This window comes from Pelobates fuscus, chromosome 3 (genome assembly GCF_036172605.1).
Source record: "Pelobates fuscus isolate aPelFus1 chromosome 3, aPelFus1.pri, whole genome shotgun sequence".
Taxonomy (NCBI): domain Eukaryota; kingdom Metazoa; phylum Chordata; class Amphibia; order Anura; family Pelobatidae; genus Pelobates; species Pelobates fuscus.
The window spans coordinates 80,930,867-80,948,268 of NC_086319.1; the positions used below are offsets into that span (position 1 = coordinate 80,930,867).

At 39.5% G+C, this 17,402-nt stretch overlaps 1 protein-coding gene across 2 annotated transcripts in view; it reads right to left on the bottom strand.

The window, feature by feature from the left end:
- HK3 (hexokinase 3) overlaps window positions 1–17,402 on the bottom strand; it is a 102,014-nt gene that overhangs the window by 22,889 nt on the left and 61,723 nt on the right. For both annotated transcript variants that reach the window (XM_063447290.1, XM_063447292.1), the window contains exons 4-12: window positions 8,100–8,242; window positions 5,772–5,891; window positions 5,399–5,494; window positions 5,023–5,122; window positions 4,150–4,333; window positions 1,556–1,711; window positions 1,228–1,461; window positions 523–827; window positions 290–438 (exon numbers count right to left, since the gene is read on the bottom strand). In XM_063447290.1, coding sequence (XP_063303360.1) covers window positions 290–438; window positions 523–827; window positions 1,228–1,461; window positions 1,556–1,711; window positions 4,150–4,333; window positions 5,023–5,122; window positions 5,399–5,494; window positions 5,772–5,891; window positions 8,100–8,242 — 1,487 coding nt within the window. The remainder of the gene's footprint in view (window positions 1–289; window positions 439–522; window positions 828–1,227; window positions 1,462–1,555; window positions 1,712–4,149; window positions 4,334–5,022; window positions 5,123–5,398; window positions 5,495–5,771; window positions 5,892–8,099; window positions 8,243–17,402) is intronic.

Genomic DNA, 17,402 nt, shown 5'->3' on the forward strand with positions numbered 1-17,402 from the left:
GCGGCGGGTTGTAGTTGTTGGAGAGTGCCTTTAAGCCAAGAAATCTATTGCATTCAAGCTAAAGATCAGGGGGTAAAAAAATAAAATAAAGTGATTACACTGATTCATAATATCAGGCTGGAGCTAAAACAAAGCAATATTTTATTTTAAGTACCTAGTAGTCATTTAAAAAGAGATCCAAAACCATATTTTACGACATCACTGCAGTAACAAACAGTCATACTGCAAGTATATGAAGCAAGAGTAAAGGGTAAAAATAAATAAGAGAATGTGATGTGTGAGCATATACCTCCACTCCGGTTCCTTGTATTACTTCCTGGGACAAAGCGAAAGATTTGCTCACGATCTGCACACCACCTTCTTCTTTCTTCCCAACATGGACAAACAAAACCCGGAAGTTGGTTCCTCCTAAATCTAATGCTATGAAGTCTCCACGTTCTAGAAGAGAACATATGAAATACATTTTTCTATATAAAAAAAAAAAATGCAAAATAACACTGTTTGGCTCCGGTGTCACTTTACCTGTTCCATTCGGAGTAGCTCTTACATAAGTGGGGAGCATTTTTACAGAAGCAGTGGGCTGTGTCTGCTTCCGGAGACCAATGTCCATTTCCGTCCTCATACGGCCCTGTATTTCTTTTAACTTCTCAAGGGAGAGATTAAATGGTGCCAGGACTTCATTAATCCGAAGTCGCTGTGTGGCAAGTCTTTGAGCTACGGCAGTCACTACGGCAGTACCCTTCCCACTTCCATCCTCTGAGAGCAGAAATTTAACTTGACAACCTGGAGCCAGATCCTTCAAAGCCAGCTGAAGGTGTGCACTAAATCTAAAAGTTAAAATTAATTCAGAATAAATAAATAACTAGTGACCAGCAAAGCTGAAAAGGTAATTATCTTCTGAAAACAAGAGGATTAGCCATAATCTTTCACAGTATGTTAAGCAATATAAATGTGATAAGTGAAATGTAAGGGATGTGAAATTGTTCTGTTTATATTGGTCATAAGACTCAAGTATACATCTTGTGGGTATCAAAAATAAAACATGACTTCTTCATAGAACGGGTCATCAGTAACTGCATTAGCAAGAAAGACTAAATCAAGTCCCTAATGGAACATAATGGCATCAAAAAGAGGACAACGGACTTTGAATATGTAGCAACCAGCTGAAAGGACCTGCAGCATGAAGACCGCAGAGATCATCATTAATGTAAGCTGAGAGTGTCTTACTTTGGATGCATCTTGTATACGGAACCATCCACACCAACTACAACACTACCCTTTGGGTCTTGGCGGTTTTGAAGTATACGGGTCGCGACTGCGGCCAGTCCAGCCGCACAAAGGCTGGCAGATCTCGCAGATACAGCACCGCAGACACACTGCACCTTCAAACAATCCTGCTCACTTGGCTCCAGCCCTAGGAGAGAGAGTATTTTTCGAGCTGCATCCAAACCAGTGTGATCACTGCAAAAAATAAAAAAAAATAAAAAAAAAATTAACAGACTAATTCTGATTTATCTTATTTCAAAGCAGAGACTGGAATAAACAAGGCACTCACTCCTCTATTGCAGATAGATCTCGAGTCTGGAAACATCGCTTGGTGAGAAGTGCTGGAGATGTCACACCATTAAACAGTAGTCCTTGACTGGCCAACTTAATAAGCACCATCCGTACAATTTCACCCATGTACATACCGCTGACCATTTTATCAAAACTGTATTGACAAAGAAACAAAGCTTAGAAGAAAAACAATGGATAAATAATAATAATAATAATAATAATAATAATAATAATAATAATAATAATAATGTCAATTTGATATGGAAGGGTCCCCTTAAGTTAAGGCAGGCTCAGGTGTTACTCCTTGAGTAAAGGAGCGATAAAGGGAGCACTCAGCAAAAATTATGCATCAGTGAAAGGTCTTATTACACTTATATGGAACAGCAGGTAAACTAAATTCCATGCCCATTCCAAACTGAAAAACATACCCAAGCAAGAATGAATATTGAATTACCTTGTAATAAAGCGACTGACCTATTCACTACTGCAGTATTTCAGAAGTTCTCGCTCACTGTATCACACAATATATCAGACCTCATCTGCCTCCATTTACCATATACATAGCAATTCTGTTTTTAATCTAGATCTGCAAATTACTGACTTTACAATGGTATCCGTGCCATTAAAAATGTTATGCTAATTCTGTACAGCAGAATCAAAGTAGATTTTATGAAAATCATGATCACTAGCGCTCAGCAGAAAGAAAAAAAATGAAAGAAAATTTCAACTTGTTGAAAGCATATGCTAAATTAGATGCCATATCTCTAGCGAAAAGAGGGGGTTACCCCCCCCCCACACACCTAAACATTAATATGGATCTTGGTATGACAATATATTATTGCTTTACCCCAAAACAATTAGTCTTGAGATGTCCTCTAATGTTATACGTGCATTTAACTATATTGAGAATACTTGCTGTAATTACCAAATAAAAATTACTGTGCACGGAGAAACTCTCTACAATGCAATTAGCACAAAAATAAAATCCAGATATGGAGGCATCTTGCCAGTCAGTAACCAAGTGGCAGCAAAGTAATACATCGTTCAACGTTTCTTAAAGTATCCACTACATCTATAACAGCTTTAAAAGTGCAGATGGTATACAGATTAAAAATTTGCTAATTTTTGGGGCGTAAGACTAGAGTCATACTCATCTATGGTTTTGGGGAGTGCTGACTGCTACACTAAAGTCAGTTGTTAATGGCAACACTTGAATAATAAAAAAATAAAAAAAATAATAAAGAGATTTGCCAGAAAGTACATTCTTCAGGGATAAAACAATATATATATTTATATAAAAAATAAAAATCTGTAGATTAACCGCTGTATCTACACACGATGTGTGGTTTAATAAGAATTTAAATATTTTTACGTGTTAAATCTGAATAACCCCATTTGCTTTTTTTACCCGTAACCACCCTTTCTCTTCTGTACCCAAACAAAACAAAAACTGTCAAATTCAAAAAAAAAATAAAAAAAATAAAAGAAAGGTGAGCAAAACATCAAAACCACTGTTTAGATTGTTGGCTAGAGTATTTAGAAACAATGATTTTTACCTTCTTGCATTTATATTTAGCAGTGTAAAACCATAACAGTCATGCAGAATTAGTGTATTAAAATCAGTGATCAAAAACAGTAACTTGATGGACACTACTTTGTTTTTAGTCTATATTATGTAAATAAAATATATATAAAATTCAACGAATATAAGAAAAGCAAAATAAATAAATAATGTAATATAAATATTTTTTTTTGTGTAGGATTACACACAGCTTGCAATGTTTAACATTTTCCTTAAAGAGGTCATAATTATAAGGATTATGGAAACTTTGGAGACTTTTGGTCCGGAGTAGCAGAAAAAAGGGTGCTATAAAATCTGAAAGCACAATTCTTTGTCTAAAGAGATTTCTGTAATCCAGTAACTGCCAGAGGGATCCTGCGGTTCAGAAACCTCATATCAGCTGAAGATCAATGCTACAGGCACCACTGGCCTTTCTCCAGCTCTAAACGTTCCAAAGGGCTAAACCACGTGAAGCAAAAACAGTTTATTTTCATATACAATCCATCCAATGGAGGATACCATGCCTGAAAGGAAGGCAATGCTGCATGCACAAAACAATGAATGATTACGTGGCACCATATTTCAGGAAGTGTTAATTTTGGGTGCATCGCTAACCAGCTGATTCAGAACATGGCACTTTAGCATTAACCCCTTGAAACACCTGATGCTAAACCTTTTCAGTGTATGTCGCATGTCCCTGGTTTCAAGATATCATGTGATAGCTTTCCACCTCAAATGGTTAGAAGATGACATGTCAAATCACCTACATCGAACCATGAGAGAACACAAGATACAGCAGAACAAACTATATCCATTTAATGAATATAGCCCAGCAGCAACAACTGCAAATTACTCCATGAATTGCAGTGTCTTACAATGTCTTTGTAATTCTCCAGGCCTCTTGTAAAAAGAATAAAAATACAACGACACTCGGCAGTAACATAGAACAGATGAGAAAGTATTATTGGTTACGAAATGTTTTCATTTTTTTTTTTAAAAAGGGAAAACAATTCAATGTTGTTCCCACCTACCATTGTTTTCCATGTGTTATTGAAGTAATATCCACTTGATGATCAAATTCTGTCTGAATGTCGCTTAACTCGCCATCATCTCCAAGTGCGCCCCACTCAACATTAATGCACATTTTACCTTCATCCCCCTCTACAGACTCTATGTTCCCCATTTCTTCCATGTAACACACATTGCTTCCAGTTCCTACAGGACACATGTAGGCACATTAGGAAATAAACATATTGTGAGTCTTTAGCCAAAGAAACAGAACTGTTGTTTTGGGGTCCCCCCCCAGCAAATTAACACTATTAATGCACAAACAAACAAAAAAATTAAAAGAACTCCATATTCCCCCCCCCCCCCTAAAAACAAACAAACATACAAAGAATCAACGTACTGCTCTCTAGTGACAATGAGACCGGGTAACAGGAAGTTAAAAAGAGTTAATCCCACATTGTCCTACATGGGGACTGATCTTATGAATCTAGTCTGTGAGTTACTCCTTAATCATTCAATACAGCCTTCACGAAGAATCACTCTTTGGTGTTGCACAAACATGAGTTAACAAGAAAGGAAAACTGAATTTTTATTCAAAATGGCTCCCTTAAAATGACATTATTACAGGTTTTAGAAATACTTTCGTTTGGTGAAGTGATTCAGGGGCTAAATCATGCTTCTGCCTTATTTCTATAAAAAAGGGACTAATTTCAAGCAAGGGATTTTTTTCAATTGGGAGTGTTCTTTTGAGATAGATATATATATATACACACACACACACACACACAGATATAAAGACAAACTGGAAAGAAAACAAATACCCTTTTCAAAATTAATCACCAAAACACAAGTGTGCCATATATACGTTAAATCCTTACAGGTCATTTCACACTCACCTACAATAAGGCCAACTTCACAACTGTGGTCTTGGTACCCACAGCTCATCATAGTCCCAACGGTGTCATTAACTATGGCAACAACATCAACTTTATAATCCTGGGAGGTGATAGAAGTAAAAAAAAAACAAAAAAAAAAAAAAAAACAATATATATATATTTTTTAAAAGTGCATGACTAAGATTCACAGGTGCCAACATACTACTTCACAATACCTAACTGATGTAGTCTGAATTTTCACAATTCAATCCAATACTCTAAGGGAATTCAAACTACAACCCTCTACCGTACGCTACTGGACAACATCCCCAAAAGGTTATCGCTGTCAGACAATGTAACATACAAGAGTCCGCCTTTCTCCCATTTAGACACTCACCCCTCGCCTATGAATGGCATCTTTCAGCAGCTGTACCACATCCTTTCCTTCTACTCCTGAGCACTGGAATCCTTTGGTCCATGAGATCAAAACACTCTGTAGAGACAGATGTCCATGCATGTAACAAAGCACCAATGTTGCTTTTTATCATATCTTCAGAAAAGCAAAATTAAAGTGATACTAAGGACTAGACTTGTGCACAGATCCCTTTCAACTGCGGTGAACGAATGAGACGGCTGTTAATCTATTGACAAGTTGATGGATTGGTCTCTGAGGCTCAGGATACTTAATTGCAAGTTTACTTTTCAAACTTGTCTTAGACCTCATGCAGACATTAATAGCCATGTATAACACAAACTGAATAGGTTCTTACCTTGTCCAACTTACTTTGCACACATGGAAAAGAGAAAGTGAAGCCCAAGGGCAAGACCGTTTTCTTGAGGTCTCGTTGATGAAGGAAATGGCCAAGACACTCAGCAACATGGTCAAAAAGCTACAGAAACATTGCACAGAACAGATAGACATTGTCAGCAAATAAACATGTCACAGTTTAATTTTTTTTTTATGTTGGGAATTGTAGACACTTGACAAAAAGGGATTGCAAAGTTTAGGTGAAAAAAAATAAAAATAAACCAACAATTCAAGTATATGTAACCAAATACGATTGAATGAGGATTGTGAGAAACAGAATTAGAGATTTTTCCAGTTTGGTTATCAGCCAATAATTTGTATTTCCCAGTCAATTTATGGCTTGCTAAATAAAACCTATATTCACAAAGATAAGCCAACTTCTACAGTTACTCTGATAAATGCTTCAAGCGATTCGGTCACTTTTCAGTATTTTAAAAATATATACTCTTTATGGAATACGAATTCTAGTTGTATTAGGGTTTCACTGACATTCTAATGCAATCCAGAGATAACCATGAGAGAAGTAATGACTACTTTGTCTTATGGTAAATCTGAGGTTGACAAGAGAGAGCTCCACTGTCACCTTTTTTCCCTGATTTCAGCAGCCATCACAATTGACCACTGTGGGATTCAGATATAGATCCTCCAAGAAAAACTTACATGCATACCCAAGGGTACATAAGAGTATAGTAAAGATGCAGCTCCTGGTGGGTGAAACCAGGAGTTGAAGAGCATGCGTATAGTGAAGATGGTTGTGGCAGCGAGGGACAACCATCTTCACCTCCAACCTCTTGCCACTGACCATCACTCAAGATGTTACTTTACGGGATAATTGCAAAATGACCTCTGGAAGGGGCAGATCCGCTTTAAATATGTCACTAATTGTTGCTCAAATATCAGTACTAACTACTCCTGAGCTAAAGTGCTTAAATGGCTCGATCTAAAATGGTCACATCTTATGCTGAGCATACAGAACAGGCTCATTATAAAATAAAAAAATACTGCATTCTCATAAACCATTTTCAGACTGTTCTCTGGACTCTTGGGACTAGTGAGCGATCTGTGATGAGCAACTCATAGCAGTTTATTTCTAATGTGATACAGGCTGCCCTGAAAGCAACATTTTTGCTTACATCATTTTTAAAAAATTTGAAAACGAAAAACCTCAAAAAGTCCCACTCAACAATCCACTGCATGTACGGAGACTGGAAGCCAACTGTACAGCAGTTCCATGTATGTATGAGACAAAAGTGGCAAGGACAAGCACCATTCCTGAAACACGCATGGTAATGATCACAAACCCACACTGCAACTTCTAGTAATTCCGTATATACTCGAGTATAAGCCGAGTTTTTCAGCACATTTTTTGTGCTGAAAAACTCCAACTCGGCTTATACTCGAGTCAATTGCCTGTATTAGGGCAATTTGCATTGCCATAATACAGACTGGGGGCTGTGGGGGCTGCAGAGTGTTTACTTACCTCTCCTGAAGCTCCGGTCAGCTCCCTCCGCCTCCGCGTCAGTCCGTTCAGCACCTCTGTCAGCTCCCAGTGAAGGTCTCGCGAGAGCCGCGGGGTCATAGTGCGGCTGTGAGAATTACACTGGGACTTACACTGGGAGCTGCACGGACGAGGAGGGAGTTGAAAGTGAGCTGCAGGAGAGGTAAGTAACAGCTCTGCCAGCCCCCTCCTACACAGTGCCCATACACTGGACCACCAGGGAGTGAGAGCCCCCCTCCTTGCCATGTATCAAGCAGGGAGGGGGGACGAAAAAAAAATTAAATACAATAAAATAAAAAATACAAAATAATGAAATAAATAAAATTAAATAAAAATTAAAATTGCCCACCCCCCACCAAGGCTCTGCAACACACACACACACACACAGTAAATAAATATTCAATTAATATCATTTTTTTAGGATCTAATTTTATTTAGAAATTTACCAGTAGCTGCTGCATTTCCCACCCTAGTCAATAAGTTTTCCCAGTTTTTTGGGGTAAAATTAGGGGCCTCGGCTTATATTCGGGTCGGCTTATACTTGAGTATATACGGTACATTAATCTAATCTCCTACATATTTTTCAGGAATCAAATTACTCACAGCCATCTTTGCTGCAATCAGTACAGCTTTCAGTAGAAACCTTCGTGCTTTGCAACATATCTCATAAGCTTGCATAATGTGAATAACAGGAGTATTTGGAACATGTAGCCACATTCAACTTTTAGCTTATCTTAGCAAAGAGACCCTAAGATAACAAAATAGCATAAGACAGTGTCTTCTAGCATCTACCTGTTGTCCTGTCCCAACCATTATTTCTTCGGGAATGGCATATATTTCACTATCCATCTCTGCTCTGTGACGGCTCTCCAACTTAACTTTCAGAATTCGAAACTTGCCTCCTCCTAGGTCCAGCACCAAGAATTCCCCACTTTCTGTAGAAAAATAAGGAAATAAAAACTAAACTTGTGCATGTGAAAAAGTTCATTTTAACTTAACTGCTTCATCTGGAGAAAAAAAAAAAGTTTTCAGGACTGCCTTAAGTGGCGTGAAAATGGAGCATATACATATTATGTACATATTTTGCAGTACACTAATCTGAGCATTTTCCTACCAGTTGGTTACAGATAAAGAAAAAAAAATTATATGTTAGGTTAGTACTACTTGTGAGGAAACTACATTTTTTGTTCAGTAATTTTTGATTTTTCTTCGTTTGGTAGATAAAACTACCGAACAACTACCACCCCATGGCTCATTAACTACAAAGAAAAAGGCAGATTAAGTGCTCTCCCTGTGTGGCCATCTTGTCGCACGAAAAGGGGCAGCAGGACTTAGTCGTCGAGTAAAAATATCTGTGAGCTATACACCTATGTACACTGGTCTTTGTTTCTTCTGATTTGGAGCCGAGGAGGGCTATATACAGCAGGAAGAAGTCCAAGCAGAGCTGACAAATACTTTTTTACCCAGCTGAGGAAGCCACTGGCGAAACGCATCCTGTGAATTGATCGAATACTCAGAAAACTGACCGCAAAGAAGGGAAAGGGTCGCCTCAAGTTTTTAGCTCAATAAATTGTGAGTGTTTACTTGGCATAGCACTTTATACAGAAACTTTTTGCACAGTCTGCACTATATGTATTTTTAGGTTTACTTTTTAAAGGGACACTATTCATGTCCCCTCTGAGGTCCAGTGGTGAATGCCCATGAAATATGTCACAATAAACCCTGTACATCTATAACTGCATATAAACTGGCCAGTTGGCCTGAATAAACCATTCCTGTGTACCCTTCATCTAGTGTACCATTCATCTAGTCTAGGCTGATATTTGTCTGATTGCTTGGTGAATTTACTTGAATGCTGTATGTCGTCTGGAGAACGTTCGAATAAACCCCCGAATGGCGAGCTATAATGACTCAGCCTCTAGCAGTTTGGGAGGAAAAGAACGAGCGGGTATTTGATATACCAGCGTTCGCTACACTCTTGCTCTTTGTAACCTCAATGGGTCACTTCTCACTTGATCTGTGAATAAAATCAGTTGTCGTGACCGTCTCTCCTAATCGCTTTTTCATGCAGCCCCCACCCAACATACTACCAAATGGGGAGGGGAATCACAAATATGCAGAAAATGAAATGTTTTATGGATTTACCTTCTAGCATTTACCAAAACAAAGGAAGATAATTTACTTCATCCCACTAGAACTAATTCAGAGAGCATGAAAGGGTTTGTTCAACACCAGTCATATAGGGAAACGTTCAATAAACATTCCAATACATGCACTCCATAGGAAAACCCAAGGCTATCCTCTCAAACTATTGATTGCCGGTAATCAAACTGAAGCCCAGGGCAGATTTGCATATTGAATACACAAATGTATTTGGCATAAACACATGATTCGAGGACTGCATTTATTAAATAAATGATTTATTTTTATCTCTTGGTTAAAATATGGCAATGGAGTTAAAGTAGAATAATATTTATCTTATTCAGTGCCACACTTCTTATTTAAAGCTCCTTAATGTCCTCATTTCAAAACATCTAGAGGAAGCACAGGCTGCCACTGGGGGGCAGGGGTGACGCTGGTTGGCTTAAAGCTGACTGGTCCAAGTCAATCTTTAGTTTCCCATCCATAAATATTGTAAAAAAAATGTGTTGTTATTTTGGTGCCCAGAGTGTTCCTTTAAACGATCGTTCAAGTGATCGCTTCCATAGAGAAACATGAGCTTTTACAAACCTACTACTTTGTTATTTTTGCTGTGCATAGTTCTAGTCATGTCATGCCACAACGGCAGATGACAAGGACGTCAAAATACATAGCTTACATTTGGTATGGCATTTAGAAAGAACATACACAATTTTTTGTTATAATGACAGACTAATAAACATGCTAAGAGAACATATCTAAAGCTGGCTTGTAGAATAATATATGGAAACAGCAGGTTGTAGCAGAACCCCTCTGGCTGTCCAGAATATTTTCTTTGTATTTCTTATTTGACCACAAAAGATTTCCGTATGAACTTATTATAGAGACTTTCATGTGGATGTATGATACCTTAATAGCATTCGTCTGGTTGTTCGGTAAAAAGTCATACAAATCTTCATTAAACAGCTGCATTCACCATCCGAACCAAAGTACCGAACAACCGGACCACCCTGATGTGAAGTGTGGCTGTAATTAACCTCCCTGTTCATCCATTACATCCCCCTGGTTAAAAAGCACGAACGCTTTGCTGTAATCCCTGGGTGGCTGCTATTTTGGCAGTCGAACACGTGGAGGCAGCCATCTTAACACACGAACAGCGGTGTTTGGTCGTCGAGTGTCTGGAACTCAAATCGGACACTCAACTACCCGAACACCGCTAAGACCTCCAGGGCTCCAGAAACTACAGATTGAAACTCCCAAATGGCCCGCCGTTCGGTAGGATGAATCCCACGAACCAGGGGATTCATCCGAATGCCAGCTCAACCCTGGATGGCATATATTTTCAGGACTTTCAATGCATGAACAGAGACCGACCGCAAGGCCAAAATTTATGGAACTGTTTTCAGGCTACTGGTGCCTGTGCGGCCGGTCAAATCTTTACTTCCACATAGTAATGGTCTGATTTTTTTTTGTCGTTGGAGCTGGCAGGTCCTTCTCCAGACTGTAATCATCTGAGGACTTCGACGCCATCTTGGATGGAGTAGGCCTCTGAGTCTCGTGGAACAGTGCTCCTATATCGCGGGACCCAGAGCACGGCTGATGTTTTCTAATTTTTTTCACCACATGTTATACAAGCAAGGATCTGTCACTGTGTGTCCCAGGAGAGAGTGCCGTCTAGAAAGGTATTTGTTAGGCAAACCCAGCTCGAGGCACACACGTCTGTCTCAGGTGGGCACTGGCTACGCCCCCCACATAACTTGTTATTTTGACTTAAATTGTACAACTTAGTTTTAATTTCACTCTTTAGTGATTAGCTCACTCCATCACACCTAGTCTGTAAGAGGAAGTAAACAACGTTGCCAATTTGCATTATAGGACCTTCCTCATTCCTTATATTTATTGCATCCCATGCTCTTTCACATTTTCCTTGACACGCTAAAACCACATTAACTTAAAGGGACACTGTAGGCACTGTAACTGCTTCATTGCAATGAAGTGGTTATAGTGTCTGGAAGCCCCTGGTGCCGTCATTTCAGTCAGCGTTAAATTGCTTTTAACGTTTTAAAGCTAAACGAGAGTTCCCACCAACTCATCGTCCTGTGCTGCTTGGGCTAATGAGGAGTATTAGCCTGAGCAGGAATGGGATTGGCTGAAAGTGTCAGCTGACTATGTTCAGCCTATCACAGTACCAGTTTGAATTTGTATGGCTACAAGGAAGTGTGTAATCTCTGCCTTAGCCTCATCTCCTGTACAGGGTTTGCTGTCAGTGGCCAGAGATCCTTATTTAGTGTTAGAGAAAAATTTAAAATGGTTTAGGGGACTCCAGGCACTATAACCAATTCAATGAGATGAAAGAGTTGTAATGCCTACTGCTTACCTTTAACCATTTCCCTGCTTAATGAGGTTAATTATTAGATTATACAGATTAACCCAGTCCCTCAGTGACATTCACCTGCCAGAGTTTAACATTTAACCAATTAGCAGGCAGTTTTGTAGCAAGATGTTTAAGGGAAGCATTACCAAGAAACATTTTCTAATTGCTATAACATTATGTGCAAATACTGAGAAATTCTAAATATAAATTGAACTTATTATTCAGAATGTCCTAACACTGCCAAGTCATAATGGTTCAACATTGTACTCAAATCCCAAAAGAGCAAGATGTATCAGGGTTTACAAACGTTCTCACTTGTATGACCCAAATATTCCAGAATATAATATTTTCCCCCAATATGGTCTGCGTACGCTTGCTCGAGTAAAATAACACTATGCTGGTCTCATATATGGGATCACTAGGCATCCTTATTAGGGAACCTGCTCCAGAGCAGAACTGAAAAAGGTTTGTCTCTCATGCAACATAAAAATACTAAATGTTGCAAGGCAGAACTTTTCATGCGCTCTCCAACAGTAAGTAATATGCATCTAGAAAACTTAAACAAATATTTAGGATTTGCTTTGTCATGTTATTTTTTTGGGTTGTTTACCAACTGCACATGAAAGCAGACTGAGAAAAGTTGCCAATTTCTAAATTAACGATCATAAAATATCAATGGTAATAAGTAGATAAGGGTTTATTAGCATTCATTGAGGGAAAAAAAATAATTGTAAAATGTGTCAAAAGGTTGCACAACTTTGCTATAGCTACAGCTATTTTCTCTCATATTTAAGAGTTCAGTGAATTAAATTTCTCTTGTGCTATCCAGCTATTTGGATTGCTCACAGTCTTCTCCCTTTAACCCCTTAAGGACCCATGACATGTGTGACATGTCATGATTCCCTTTTATTCCAGAAGTTTGGTCCTTAAGGGGTTAAATAGACATGTCATCCATAAATATTCCTAAAAAATTTAATCTGTACTACACACTATTGAATTCACCTAGAGCTCTACATAGAGTCAACTATTCACTTACCTGGGCTGTTGAAAGGAGTGAGATCAAGCATCCCAGAATGCAATGCAAATGGATCTTTATAGAGTTGAACCACAAGCATTATGGGAAATGTGTATATCTAATCCAGTCACCCATACACACACGTCAGTTGCTATTTTAAAAAAACAAAAACGCTAAGCACCGAAACCACTTCATCTTAATGAAGTGATTTTGATTCAAATAAAGTTTTCCTTTTTTTTTTCTGACAATGTAAAACATTGCTGCTTCAGAGAATCAGAAATTATTGCATTTTGCCTAAACCATATCTCTAGAGCAGTGTTTACCAATTCTTTCTAAAAACACCTTAGGCACAACTGGGTAGCCCCTAAATCCTAGAATGGTAGGGTGGGGGGCATGAGGTTTGGGCAACACTGCTCTAGTGGCTGTCAAACGTTACTGCTTCTCATTGAGAAGTACTGGATTGGTGGAATACAGTGATTGGAAGGGAAGCATTGGATTGGAATAGATCAATATTGAGTATTATGGACCCTGAATGTAAAACTGTAAAAGCACATATCTAACTTCAAAAGTCAAATAATGTTAGAGTTTTTGAAAATTATAGATAATTATATTGGGTAGCTTTCTAGCTCCTTTTTTAAATAACAAACTGTTTTGCTGAATAAGGTTTTGTCTTTATGCCCTTCCCTCCTAACCTGCAGGGTTTCCCTTTTTGCTTCAATAATATCATTATATGGGGTGTCTTCACTTCGGGTTCTGTGAGTTGCAGTCCATCTTTTAGTATCCAACAGTAGAATGATGATACTTAAAGGGACACTATAGTCACCCAGACCACTTCAGCTCAATGAAGTGGTCTGGGTGCAATGTCCCTCGGGTTTTAACCCTTCAGATGCAAATATAGCAGTTTTCAGAGAAACTGCTATGTTTACATTTGGGGTTAAGCCAGCCTCTAGTGGCTGTCTTCCAGACAGCCACTAGAGGTGCACCTGCGACACTGGAGGCATATTATGCCTCCATCGCGCAGAGAGTCCATACGAAAGCATTAAAAAATGCTTTCCTATTGACAGCTTGAATGCGCGCGCGGCACCTGCGCTGGAATAAGGTAAGTGGCTGATGGGGTTTTAACCCCTTCAGCGCCACGGGAGGGGGACCCTGAGGGCAATATAGTGTTAGGAAAACCACTATGTTTTCCTGACACTATAGTGATCCTTTAACTACATCTCCCAGAATTCCCTGCTATGTCCGCAATGTTCTGCTGGGCTTAGCTCCCTACAGAGGCTACAGAGCGTGGAGATCTGCAGCAAAAGCAGGAACTTCAAATCTTTTTTTTATTACTTATTTTTTGCATTTATCATCTGTATAATGTAAACTATATATTTAGTAGCAGCACTTGAGTAAAAAAAATAAAATAATAATTTTAGATACCATTTTTGTACATTACAAGGTAAGGATGCTTAGAACCTTGTGTATGGCGCAAGAGTTAAAAAAACAAACCAAAAAAAACTATGCTACTGACATTTTTCAATAGTATATAGAAAAACAAGAGAAAAAGAAGATCATTGAAGAAAGTTACAAAAATGTTGTTTAATCGTGTGCACTAAAAACAGGGTTGAAACCTTACTTGCCATGACCCTGATGAATTCCTTTATATGGAAAGCACCCCAGAGAAAGGCACTGTGTTAGGATTGCATGAATGAGTAGTGACTTGCAAAGGGAAAGCAGCAGTCCATGAGGGATCATATTTTTCCACAAAAATACACAATTTGACTCTTTTTCTACATTACGTGCAGTTGACTGCACAATGCAGTTGATCAGAAAAGACAGATTCAGATGGAAATATGTTTAGTAAAAGGCTCTCTTTTTCGACAGAGTAAGATTTTTAATAGGTTATCCTAGCAAATTTCCTTAATTTAACCCTCTCCTGTCTAAAAATGGCCACCTTAAAGACACACTATAGTCATCCAGACCGCTTCATGTCATTGAAGTGGTCCAAGTACAGTGTCCTTGTTCCACTTAGTCCTGCAATGTAAATCATTTCAGTTTTTGAGAAACTGCAATAATTACTTTGCAGGACTAAGACAGCCTCTAGTGGCTGTCAATCAGACCAATTCAATCAGACAGCCACTAGAGGCACGTCCTGGATGCATGAGGACATCCAGCTTCAGTAAAATCCCAGCAGGAAAGCAATGAAGTAATGCTTTCCTATGGGGAGGGCCTAATGCACTTGCCGCAGGGTGCCTTTTTTAACCTGCGGGGCAGATTTGTTTTCCTAACTATAGAATCTCTTTAACATTCGACATGGATGCTTACAGCTCTTAACCCTTTCCACACAAAAACACTTTTTGTTTAAAAGGTATTAGCATACCTTTTCTTGGAAACACTGGGTGCACAGCAAGCGCATAAATGTGTAATAAAACATCAATTTTGTGCATGGATTGCTTTTCAGACAAACTTAAAATATATATATATATATAAATATAGACAATTTTAATTTGTCATTAATTTATTCATCTTTATAGAATTGATGGTATGAAAATCTTTTAACAGTATGCAATTGCAACATTTCACAAAGTGTCTCAAATGTTAGTATATAAGCAGAAATACAAAATGGTGGAACATTAGGTTCCAAAAACGGGTAAATGTTGGATACAGCATAAAATATACAATCAAATAGTGTATGTAGATAGCTAAGGGAGGGATATGACTAAAATCAGTAAATGTGTATCTAATCAGCCCTTGTTGAGTTGTACCTCAGATACACTAACTGAAATAGACAAAATAAAAAATAGCAGATAAGGGGGAAGGAATCTCAGAGACCAATGCTAATGATGGAAACTGGTTCTAATATTACAGGAAGTAATCATAAGGCCAGAGGCAACAAGGTACTAGTGCCAGGGCCGTCTTTAACGCGGGGCAAACGGGGCAGCTGCCCCGGGCCCAGTTACTCCTGGGGGGCCCAAAGCAGCTGCCCCGTGGCCCCGCCGCCCATAGCCTGCATAAGAAAAATTCCCTCCCTACCCATGGGCCCGCGGTGCTTGTATTGCGGCTGCACCGGGGCCCATACTCTAAGGGTGCTCACCGGGTGGCCAATACACTTGGGGCCACCCGGTGAGCACTTTTCAGCACGGGCCCGGTCGGATGCTGTGGCCGTTTAACAGCACGACCGGGCCTCCTGCTTTACGGCAGCCTGGGAGGAAGTGACGTCCGGGAGTCACTTCCTCCCTCAGAGATGATGACCCGCGCGGGAGGGAGGCTGAGCCAGGAGGCAGCGAGGAGGGGGACTGAGCAAAGAGAGCCAGTCCCCAACTCCCAACCACCCAAGGCAGCACACTGAACCCCAGGGAAGGTAGGAAACTGGAGGGGGGCTTTACAGTTTGCCCATGTGTATTTACAGTTTGCCCATCAGTATGTGTGTGTTTATGTCTGTCAGTAGGACTGTGTGTGTCAGTCTGTCTGTCACTAGGTCTGTGTTTGTGTCTGTCAATAGGTGTGTGTGTGTGTGTCTTGTCTGTCACTAGGTCTGTGTTTCTGTCTGTCACTAGGTCTGTGTGTGTGTCTGTCACTAGGTCTGTGTTTGTGTCTGTCAATAGGTCTGTGTGTGTGTCAGTAGGTATGTGTATGTGTGTCAGTTTGTCTGTGTGCCTGTCAGTAGGTCTGTGTGTGTGTGCCTGTCAGTAGGTCTGTGTGTGTGTGTCTGTCAGTAGGTCTGTCTGTGTGTGTGTGTCAGTGTGCCAGTATGTCTGCCTGGGTATTAGTATGTCTGTGTGTGTGTGCCACTATGTCTGTCTGTGTGTGTGTCTGTGAATGTATGTCTCAGTATGTGTCTGTGTGTGTGTGTCAGCATGTCTGTCAGTGTATGTGTCGGTATCCATATGTCAGTATGTATGTGTCAGTTTGTCTGTCTATATGTGTCTGTATATCTGTGTGTCTGTATGTGTATCAGTGTGTATCTGTATGCTGTCTTTGTGTGTTTCGGTGTATCTGTGTGTGTGTCTGTGTATCTGCGTGTGTGTATATGTGTCTGTATATCTACATATGTGCCAGTGTGTATATCGGTGTGTCTGCATGTTTTTCAGTGTGTGTGTGTGTGTGTGTGTGTATAAATATCTATGTGTGTGAGTGTGTGAATGCGGAGATGTATGCACATATACAAACACTACATACAAATGCACCCCGGCATTCAAACTCCAACACTACGTACAAACACACACCAAAATTATATGTAAACACACCCCTGCATTCAAAAACCAACACTACACATAAATACATGCATGCAAGTACGCCAACACCACATACATTCCATACAAAAACCTGTTTACATTCCAACACAAAAAAACAGCTTAGTGCTAAATACAAACCTTCAAACATGGGTAAATGGTAGAGCCCCAGCTGTCAATGCATTGCTGGAGTTGCACGACAGATGGGTGTAATGCCTTAACTACGGTATCCTCTTACTTCCTGGTTCCACGGAGTCTAGCCACACCCCTCTATGACACGGTCTGCCTATTTAATCTGACTGCACCAGCTGATCAGGGCTGGATTATTGAACTACGTTCCTTACTCACAACCA